Raw genomic sequence first — 11,218 nt, 5'->3', positions numbered from 1 at the left:
GTCTCTTCATTGCCATGGTGGAAAGGAAGTAGCATATAGGAACTCGCTAATGTTGTTAGAGGGATTCTAACATTCAGGATAATAATAAAAATACATTTTGAGCTTAGGGCTATGGCAGTTCACCTTGATCAAGATGAGTTCTCTTCCACCTTGCTGAATTTTCATCTAAATGCAGCATGCTTAATCCGAGCTTCAGGGAAAGCTATTAACAATGTGGCTGACTCTCTCAGATGTTTCTAGTGTGAAAAACGGGCTCACCTATCATAGGTGAATTTTTTTCTGCCATCATATAAAAGAAAAGAAAAAGGCCCTGCATGTAAGAGACGCCTGATTCATCTAATGTTTAATACATTTTAAATAGAGTAAAACCTGCTTGTTACTGCCTTTAGCTTCCCTTTTCAGGAAAATGAAAAGCTTTTCTGGAATGGACGTATTGCCGAGCATATTTTTGTCTTAAGAAATTTGCCTAGCGTGATGATGCTAGTGCCCTTGATCTAGGAAAGGACTAGAGGGAGAGAATTGCCCACAAGCTTTTCCACAGTTCTTTTCAGTTTAAAAAGGCACTTCTTAAGGACTCTGTTTACGGAGAACATACCTGCTGCAACAAAGAGAATCCCAGCACTGAGAATAATGTTGTTTTTGCTGCTGTAAATCCTTCCTGCTCCAACACAGAGTCCTCCCAGCAACAGCAATATTGTGCTTAGGATGGGGAACACACTGGAGGCACGGACAATGCCTGCAGGGGAGACAGGTAGAAAATGAAGACAATCGGTAATCATTTCAGCCCCCTCCTCAGGTGCAAGCATGGAGATTAAATAATCTCAACTCCCCTGGCTTTTGCTGGAATTCTCACTGATTCTGCATTTCTGGGCACGTTTATGGGAGCTGAGGCCAATGGTGGTCAATGTAGTTTTAATCTTTTGAGCTTTCTCCTAGAAAGTCCAGCATTATTGCCATTATCTGATGCCACCAGGTACAGAACATTTCTAGCAAGGCATGAGATAAGACCCAGCACCATGCTGGGAGCAGCAGTGAAAAATTGATGAGCTGGCAATGAACCCTACAACGTTTGGGGATGGCTTGAGCAGACAGAATGGGTCTGTTCCTTGGTACATGCACAAGGTGAGCAAATTACAGCTCTTCAAGTCTGCGGCATTCATCTTGGAGCAAGCACAGCTAATAACCCCTTTTCCTTTTGTTGAATATTAGGGACATCGAAACCTTTCAGATTTCTAAGGAAGAAGTTTTAACAAGTATGTCTCAGATGTTTGTGTTTAGTTTCCCGACAACTGAGTAGAGTCATTTACAATTCCTTATGCTTCAGTCCATTCACCAGCATGGGCTATAAAATCCCTGAAAAAAAGATTAAAACACCACTTCAAGCCAGCTTTCAAAGTCGAGTCTCTACGAGACTAAGCAGCAATTGAAAGGGAAATGGCAGGGAGGGAACAAAAGGGCTGAGAAAAAAAATAAACAAGTGCAAGAAGAGAGATGTCTGTATTGTAAAAACCACCTGGTAGGTGTTCCTGAAAGGCAGAGCGCGGAACTGAGTGATACTGTTCTAGAGAGAGGGTTTTTTTGGAGAAGGGGAGATAAGGTGCTCAATACTGCTGTGGAAAACAGGGTTGCCCCAAAGCTGGGGACCATGGAAAGGCAAAGGCACGGAGGCGAGTCCTGGCAGGGTGATCAGATGCCAGGGCATGGGGATGCCCAAGGCGGGTGGGGGACAGAGGCTGCTGTTATAGAGGGGTGGAAACCCCTCAGCACACTGGGAGGACACGGACACCCCCAGGGCTGAGTGCACCAAGAGGAGAAAGCTGCCATCTGGACCAATCTGCTGATGCGGTGCCATTAGCGATGCGGTCTCTCCCGGGTGCCATCTTCCTGGCTGACACGCACAGTGAGCAGCGCCCGTTTCCCGAGGAGAAACGGCCAGATGTTACAGCTGATGCTTTCTCATTTTACTTTTGATGGCCGTGGCGTTCCCAGTTTAGTGAATTGTTTCCTAATGGTTCCCCTGGTAACTAGTGGCAAAACTCCCACTGACTGCAAGAGGGACAGGACCAGGCATTTAATAACAGCATCGCTTTTGTGTGTGCTGCCAAGCCCCCGGGAGCCCCAGCTATGGGCCCAGCCCTCATTAGGATGGTGCGAACATAAAACATGACAGACAGTCCCTGCCTGGGAAGCTTATGCCTGTACCAACCTGAAGCAGTGAGGAAAGTCCATCTCCTACTAAAACTGGCAACGTCGCTGCACGTGTCCTTTACAGATGGGGCATTTTCTAAGCAGACCTAAACCCAATTCAGTCGGATGTGTTACTGTTCAAACAGGTCTTGCAATAATTGGCAAATCCAAGTAACGAGGGTGTAGGGTCTCTAATCGAAGCCCCTGAAGTGCTGAGAGCCCCTTTCATGGTTCTGTATCCCCACAAGCATGGTATGAAGTAACAATGCTTTGACTTTTGGATCAGTTAGAGACAATTATCAGCAAAAGATTCAATGTCAGTGTCTGTGCTGCTGGACACGAAGGCACCCCAAATCCCTGTCCGTCTGTTAGTGCACTGGCAAAAGGCAGCAGAGGCTTAAAACCCACCATGGCCCACCCTTTCTGGTTGGTGTTTCCTGTATTTTATAGTACTTGCCGTTTATAACGATTCCAATTAAATCAAAGAGCTTCCCTAAAATGCTTCAGTGATAGAATCAAAAGGAACTTGCCAGACATGTCGAATACAGGGAGTGGAGCAAGAATCACAGAGTGGTTTGTGTTGGAAGGGACCTTAAAGATCATCTAGTTCCAACCCCCTGCCATGGGCAGGGGCACCTTCCACTAGACCAGGGTGCTCAAAGCCCCATCCAACCTGGGATAATTTTTCTAGAGTAGGTAATTAATGTGAAGAGAAACTAAAACACACAGTGTTCTCTTCCTGTAAAACTACAGTATATTTTTCTCCTACAATGTGTACTTTTACCTCTGAAATTTAAAAGGAAGCTCATAGGTACCATGTAGAATTTACATATGCCTCCTGATACTGGTAATAAAATGACAGCACATCAAAAAACATTAAGGCAATCTGGTTTTCGCTTTCTCTCCTGCTTTTTTTCCCCCCTTGTTTACTGTCCTGTCTGTTTGCATCGGCTGTTCTGCACCGCTATGCGTTGTGACACCTCCTTCAGTGAAGAGCCACAGCGTGCCTGTGGAGGAGCCACACTGCTGCTCCTCCCCACGGGGCTGCGAGCCCTGGCACTCTGCTCCTGTTTTTATTCCCCTCTGAAAGGCAGAAGCCAAGAAAACGGCTTTAAAAATGGGATGCTAGAGCATGTGGGGAAGAGGTGTGTGAAAGGGGGTCCCAGCCTCCACCCTCAAGGCTTCACTGCAGCAGAGCCCCAGCGGTGGGGATGAGCACGTCTGAAATCCTTCTACAAAGGGAGAGGTGCGTGTGCTTCACGCAAAGCTGGACGGGAGCAGCTTGGTTTCTGTGTGCCCCAGAGATGCAGGAGAGGAGGGAAGCTGGAGCACACGTGTGCAGTTGGGCGATGCAGGCAGCAGCCCTGGGGACTGCACGGGCACCGACACCTCTGCCACTGGCTGGGGCTCTGCACAGACCTGTGACGGGCTTTTCTTAGCCACACAGATTGGTGAGTTACCACAGGAAGGTTCAGTGGCAGGGGTCTTGTCTGAGCTCCTGTCACTGTGGCTGTCATTTGCTTGGTTTTTGCAGGGAGTAGCCTGAATGTCAACAGGCAAAATCCAAACTCCTGCTCCTGCCTACACCTGGGCCAAAGTCTCCTAAAATCAGTCATTTTCCCCCCAATTTCAAAAGGGTTTTGAACCAGGTCTCGATTCTGCTAGCACCATAATCACATTGATCTGAAGCCTGTGCCGGATTGCTCAGTGTGGAGCGGGCAGAGACCACTCACACTGCTCTTTCAGGAGCACAAGACGTGGACAGCGTTGGTCCTTCATCTGAGCCAGACAGGAGAAATAAGGGTTACCCTCAACACGGCTGTCTGGGAAACTTCTGCCAAGAAAAGGCTCAAAAGCACGGTGAATGAGGCAGATTGCAAAGGTGTTGCACAGAGGGCAAAAACGGGACGGAAGGTCTCCCGTCTCCTTTGGAACAGGATGCAAACATCCTCTTGTCTTAGGCAATTATTTGATTCCTATTACATACCCGTATGAGCTCACCTCTTCTGGATTTAGGTACATAACCTTTCTGTGATCTCTAAATCAACCACATGCATTTTAAGTGGAGCTGCAGTTTTTCTTCTAGAAGTTAAGGCAGAGCAGCCCTGGTAGCTGTGCAGGCTCAGCGAGGACGAGCTCTCCTCTGTGAGAGGAGCAGCTGGAGGCTGATTTTGCAGAAGACGTAAAGGTTTGGACCAACTTGTTTTTAAGATCTGTGCTTACTTACTTTTGAAAACAGCTTTTAGGAACACCCATCACAAGTACATTTACAAACAATTTACCAATCATCTCATGTCTTACTGCAGAGACTGTTTTTCCCAGTTCTCCCTTTTCTCCCAGTAAAGGCGGCATAATACGCTTTTATCAAGATGATACTTAATTCCTCTTTCCTTTACAGTCCTTTTACTAATGATGTTTCTTTCCTAAAGCTGACTTGGCATCAATTTAACATTAGTTCCAAGGCTTTGTATGAAAGATAAATGCAGCTGTGCTCACTCTCTGCTAGCCTGCCTTCGCCTGCGCACTGAAATCATGTCACCCAAGCGCTATGACTGATCTAAATTGACAAGAGTAAAGAGGAAAAAAAAGCTGGGTTTTCTGGTAAAGCGTGCTTTTCACAGATTTCTTTTTTCTTTCTTCTTGTCTTAGCAACTTGAAGTTGTTTCCCAGAGTGAGCAGAAGGGCAGAGTGGTTCTCTAAGTGCTGTTTCAAGTAATTAATAGCAGTGTAATTGAGGAGTGTTTTGCCTTGCCGTGTCTATCAGCCAGCAGAGTTGTTCACCGCTCCCTGAAGCTTTCCCGACACCTCGTGAACTCCACTGTCTTTCTCTGGTAAAGGGCACTGCTTTCAGCTTGGCTGGCCAGCTTTTTTGTTCAAAGGGAATAACAAGGCAAAGCATCCTCTGGGGAACGGGAAACCTAACTCAAACTTTGCAGGACTCCTGAAGTTTCACACTCGGGTTCCCAGACTTCCTATCAGCTGAGCGAAGGGTCATCCAGAGGAGATGAAACAATTGCCCTTATTTGAAGCACTGGGTTGGTGGATGAAATTACTTCTGAGGCAGATTGCACACCAGCGCAGAGCGGCAATGGCTGGCTGTCCGTGCAGGGAAGTTGCAGCCCATGTTCATGCTGAGATTTTGCTGTTAGCTGTGGAAATTTAAGCTTCATTCCTACAATGCAGTAATTTCACTGAAGGGGGAGGTTGCTCAGCAGCTGCAAAGGATAAGGCTTTTGTAAGAGTTGGGTTTAAGCCTGAGGAAAGTCTTCATAATGGGCTGGAACCCACTCCTCAAACCTGTTTTGATACACTAATCAGATAAATACCTCCTCTGTAAAATATCCTCGCCAATCTGGGAATGATCAATGTAGTTTTGGATTGAAAATTTTCTGTATAATATTCAGAGAACAGACATCACAATCGTGAACATTCCCCTGGCTGAAGGAAACCCTTGAAATGGGGATCCCCAAGGGTCACGGTTGTGTCAGCTGCAGCATGAACTGGACATATATCCCCACTGCTCTGTGCCACCCAGCTGGGGCCAGTCTCTTGTAATGAGAAAAATTTGGTTTAGACTCTACAGAAGAGAAACCCCAGAAAGTCTCCACGGCCACGTCTGTTAACCCCGTGTATTAGGTATCGCTTTTCACTTACGGAGAAGGTATTCTGAGCTGTCATGGTCATAGTCATTGTCTTCAGGGAAGTGGTTGATTCGGAAGCAATGTCCTTTGTAGATTCCTAAATGAAAACAAAGCAAACATAACACATAAAGGGCAGCACCCAGGAAACGCAATTCTGCCAGCTCTGCTTTATTTCCTCTTCCTCCAGGCTGTGTAAGTAAATTATTCTCCTGTAGGGTTGGCCACTGTTTTTTTTTATGCCATCAAGAAACCATCTCTGAGGTCACAAATTTTGGGTAGGTGGGGTTGCAGCCTAGCTGAAGGAGGAGAGCGCCAGGATTCCTGGGCGTTCTTCTTCAGTCTGCCACTAATAAAAAACCCTTGAGGTTTTTAATCTCTCTGTGCTTTGCTTTATCAGTACCATGCTTATCTTACAAGAACACCAAGTTTGCAAAGCTCCTTTTTCTTCCTAGAGTGACTGTCACTCTGGGTCCCTGCTCCATGGCTGGGGGTCCCCAGGAAAGCCAAGTGCCAACCCAGTGCCCGTGACCCCTCCTGTCTCATCCCCAGGGAAGTGCTGGCTTCCCTTATCACAGCTGGTAAATGTTGAGCTGTCTGAGGCCTCTTCAGTTACTCTCTAGGCTTGGAAAACAAGCCCATAAATCTCTTCCTGATGCAATTTAAACCCATATGTCCCCCTCAAGGTTGGCTCAGCTTTTAACAGCATATTTGTTTAGTTAACTGGGAGCCTGTGCAGTAAGTCAGGACCTGAAGGATCAATGCGAGAGTTGGCCGGATGAACCCCTCGCTCAACTGAACAAGGTGAGGTTCAGCACTATGTCCGTCTGGGCAAAGTTTTACATTAGCGTTTTGTATTATTTTCTACCACGGTTATCCAGCCTTCGCTGCAGTCGGGTGGCTGCAACCGCTGTTGTGCAGCGAGCGGCACGGCGACCTCTCCCCAGAGAGCTTCCTGCAGGAGCAAAGCCCAGAGGTGTGATTCTGCCTTGGTGCCTTCATTATTCATTAACCAGTGCTTTCATGCTCAGGAACATACATCAACCAGGATGAGTTATCCTCCGCACAGGAGTTTCAGTGCTTACAGCTCGAGCTGGCAGAAGGATTTAAAAACCATCAGTTAATACTCCTTTAACAGAATCACAGCTGCAGTCTGTAGGATATAAACGTGGATTTATTTCACTACCTATTACCAATGATTACAACGATCTCAGAAGAATTACTAATCCGCAGGATTTCAATTGCACCCCGTGAGCGTCAACTGCAGGTTTGCTACTACAGTGCATTTAATTCTTCCAGTAAATGATGTATCTACTCTAATTGTGGTAATGGCTCAGGCTTTCTCTGCACAGCACTTCAAAGGCTGGGAACAAGAAGTAAGTGGCTCACGTCACATCTGGTAGTGACAGACCTGTCCTGTCTGCAGGCGGATGAGAGCACTTCAGCTGGGGCTGCTCCTGCTGAGCACGTTTGCCTGGGCATCCCCCTGTTTGCCATCAGCTGGTGTGTTGCTCCTGATGGCTCTCCAGCACAGCAATCCAAAATTCAGATTTTAAAGATCCCAGTGCTTATTTTTACACCAGTTCACGCAATGAAATTAAATCACTCCCAGCATAACAGGGCCCCTGGGGCTGGATGGTCATTTCTTTGAATCTCTTCATTATGGTGTGCCAGTTACAGGAAATACATTCAGAGCATGATTTTTATTCTCTCCTATTCATTAAAGAAAAAAAAAATCTAGATAATCTTCTCACCCTAATTTCATATGGAAACAGGCTTTTCAATGTGCCGCTGTGTGTGAGCGGAGCCACCTCTCAGCCTGTACGTGCTTCTCCAATAACTTTTAAGGTAGTTAGTTGAATTTATCCAGAGCTGATACAAAAGTGAAAGTATGACTGAGCTCCCACAACTTCTGTGCAAACAGGTAGACGCACAAAAGAGAGAGCTCTGTCCAGCGAAGGATGCTTTGTGAACTCGCCCCTTCACAGAGCATGGACATGGGCGACAGCCCAAATCAATGTCCCACTTCCAGAAACTCAGTTAAGAGACAAGAAGTCAGCAAGAGTGAAACGTTCCCAAGCCTCTTGTGCGTGCAGCACTGATGGATTGATGGAGGCGTTTGGCCTCTGTAAAATGGCTTTACATTATTAAACACCTGAATGAAGTGGGCCCCTCAGCAGAGCTTTCTCCTACTCGGAGGCCATGAAGCCACCCCTTCCACCACGGGACTGAAGCGCATCAGCAGGACAGGATGGGTTGGTATTAACAGTGTCTTTTCTTCTTTTATGGGTGAGATCTTCATTTCCTGGTGCTTATATCTCAAGCCTTTCACATGAAAGAGTATTAGCAAGTCTAGCAGAGGTGAAAAAAGAGGATAATTAGCTCTAAACAGCTTGAGAGTTCCTTTCTATTTCCAGTTTTTAGGAACACTGAGATTGGTCTTTCTGGCCAACTTTTTATAGAAACAGCAAACGACTGTGAAATTTGGATGCGTATCAAAGCCTGGGAATCCAAAATATTCTTCCCAATATTTTTGCTGTAGCTCAGATGGCAGATATTGGTTCAGGGTCCTCTCTAGTGTCTATGATAGTTGAGAGCTAATAGCAGCATCAGGATAATTTTGTTTCATAAACTTAACAGGTGTCATATAACTCAGCAGCAGCTTATTAAACTCTCAGTGAGGCTTGACATTGCTACGAAAAACTCTGGTGATCTGCAGGGTGCTGAGGGCCCTTTTAATCCACGAAGTATCAGAAGCAAAGTCAAAGTCTTGCTATGAAATGCGGTAATAGCCTTTTTTCATAACAACGGACTTCGAAACTCAGATTTGGGAAAAATTAAAACTAGCTGGACGGAAGCTACTGAGGCAACGGTCAGCTTTAAAAGCGTAATAGCGGAGTCTGGCTTGTACTTAAGGACAAAAAAGTGAATCCAAACAAAGCTGAGATTTGGTGAAATACCTGATCCACACCCTAGTTTGTGAAGCAATGCAGAGGAGTAAAAGCCATGAAACAGAGGTGGCAGAAAAGGAAACACCTCAGTGAAATTCAGTAAGAACTATTCTACAGCATCTGCACAAGGCCTGAACTCCTTGAAGCTCTTCTCACAGGTTTCACGGAGGATGCCTTGAGGAGACATGTAGGCAAATGTGGCCATTGCTCCACGCTCAGTAAGGCACACGTGGGCTGTTTTCTACTCCAGGATATGACATGGAAGAGACTTTTTTCTTTCCTTGAGTATGAAGATTCAGTCCCTTACACATTTTGGAGAGGAAGATGGAATACTTAACTACTACTTCTGTACCCACTAGAGAGAGATAAATAAACTGCAATCACTGCCTAACAGATACTAAAATATTGAGAAGCACTTCTGGATACCTCTTGAGAGTAAGACATGAATTCCCGCAGAGACGCTGTAAGCATTACTCCTTTCTTTGAAGGACTACTGATATGTTTTAAATGATGCTTTTAGAAATACAAATATTATAATGCATTTTTTCTTCATAATAGTAACAACTTTGTTTTGAATTTTGAGCCAGGACTTCAGGATCTGGGTTAATGATAATGAAGAGGCAAATTTTCTGAAGTGTTGCTGATGGCGTAAGAACGTTTTTTCCCACCAGTTGCACTGTACTTAGCTGGCATTTAAAAACTAAGAATTGGTTCTGATTCGGTTTTACTCTTTGTTCAAGGGCTTCTCCGACAAGGTTAGTACTTCCCAACCTCACTACGTGTTGTTCAGATATAACTATAATTAGAGGGTGATGTACTCAGATAATGTGATAAGGGAGGGAATTGTAGTGCCTCAGCGAAGATTAAGCTTTGTTTTGGGGGTTGAGATCTCAAAGCACACAGAGTTTTCACTAGTAAATCAAAGTAGCGATCCCAAATTCAGATGACACACTACCTCGTCCTTGCTCTTTCTCAAATAACCCTTTAATAACCCTGCCTGTACCATCGCAGAATTGTTCACTGGGGCTTTATTTTTTGATGACTGAGAGTGATGGTTAATGTTGTAGGATGCAAATACTCATTAACATCGTTTGTGGCCTCGCATTACATGATTCCGTTGTTGCTGGCCATACCATCAGCCATGTCTTCGAAACAGCCATTTCCCGTGGTCAGTATTTATCAATGACAACATTCTCTGATGCCCTGGAAGTGTTTGCACAAATCAGCACTGCGAGATAGAGCACTTAAATGCCTGACGATATTTGTCAAGGCAGGCTGTACTTTTGTTTTCTCCCCCCAATCCTGAAAACCGTATACAGCAAGATCCTTCCATACCATGACTGTTCTGTTGTCATTTAAAGTAGGTTTTCACCATGCAAGACGCTAGCAGCTTTGCAGCGGAGGACCTTGTCTGCGGGGTACTGCTGTCAATAGCAATTTTCGTCTCCTTGCTCTGAGCACGAGCTTACAGGAGGCGATATCTGATAGCAGTGGGAGACACATGAGGATACATGCCACTCCTTCTCCTTCAGCAGCTTCTGTAGAGCTATTGCTCAATTAACTATTTCATCTTCCATCCCTCTCACCCGCCCCTGTTGGTGAGATTACGCAGGAACACATCGGTCTGGGCACCTGGTTGAGAAGCCTTTCATTTTTTTTTTCTCACAGGACACCAGACATTTGTGACCTCCTTGGATCAAACTCTCCCCTGCCAACAAGCCACATTCTTGTAGCTCTTGAGCAGCTACATATACTTAGTGTGCACACGTGCACACTATTAATAGAGTTAAGCAGGGTTTTCTCCTGAGGGGGATTATACTGATGGAACGAGTGCTATGAATGTCAGCAGCAGAAGCGCTCGCACGGCTACAGCAACTACCTGCGGGCAGGTAGATACAGCCCATAACTGTCCAGCCTAAAATGCCACTAACCAGCTGATTTCTTTCTGGCAAATATGGGTCTTCTCGGATGGTTTGAAGACATGGAAGGAAATTATTTTCAAGATCATGTGACAGCACGATACAGGGAATACAAGCTGGAAGGACCTGTCTGTATATTAAAAATAAGCCAATTAAGGAACCATGGGAAATTTGGCCCGATGATTCTGCTTGTTGCATCTATCCTGTGATTAAATACTGTGCTTCAGCTCCAGAGCCAACTGTTAGCCTGATTTACTGCAGCCCGTGAATATCCAAATGTTTAAATGACAAGTTTTCTGAATACGACTGCACAGAGAAGGCTGACTGACAGATAACATCACAGACAACAAGAGGAGCATGACGTGCAGAGCGGGGCGGTGGTAACAGAAGTTGCCTGAACACAGTGTCCATCTGAGCATGCCGGGTGGGACTGGGTTTCCTTAATGGCACGGCTTTGCACTTCCCTTGGACAACAGAGGAGACCTATTTATAGTGCGTGAGCGTGTCGGCACTGGACTCTGAC

At 45.6% G+C, this 11,218-nt stretch overlaps 1 protein-coding gene across 1 annotated transcript in view; it reads right to left on the bottom strand.

The window, feature by feature from the left end:
* The window catches only part of CACNG4 (calcium channel, voltage-dependent, gamma subunit 4), an 11,244-nt gene extending 1,325 nt beyond the window's left edge, over positions 1-9,919 (bottom strand). Inside the window, exons 1-3 of the mRNA XM_010131387.1 lie at positions 9,910-9,919; positions 5,842-5,925; positions 596-736 (exon numbers count right to left, since the gene is read on the bottom strand). Coding sequence (XP_010129689.1) covers positions 596-736; positions 5,842-5,925; positions 9,910-9,919 — 235 coding nt within the window. The remainder of the gene's footprint in view (positions 1-595; positions 737-5,841; positions 5,926-9,909) is intronic.
* Positions 9,920-11,218: the final 1,299 nt, after the last annotated feature.

This window comes from Buceros rhinoceros, unplaced genomic scaffold (assembly GCF_000710305.1).
Source record: "Buceros rhinoceros silvestris isolate BGI_N320 unplaced genomic scaffold, ASM71030v1 scaffold352, whole genome shotgun sequence".
In the NCBI taxonomy this organism is placed as follows: domain Eukaryota; kingdom Metazoa; phylum Chordata; class Aves; order Bucerotiformes; family Bucerotidae; genus Buceros; species Buceros rhinoceros.
Note: the sequence above shows the minus strand (reverse complement) of the source record. Positions and strands in the feature narration are given on the sequence as shown.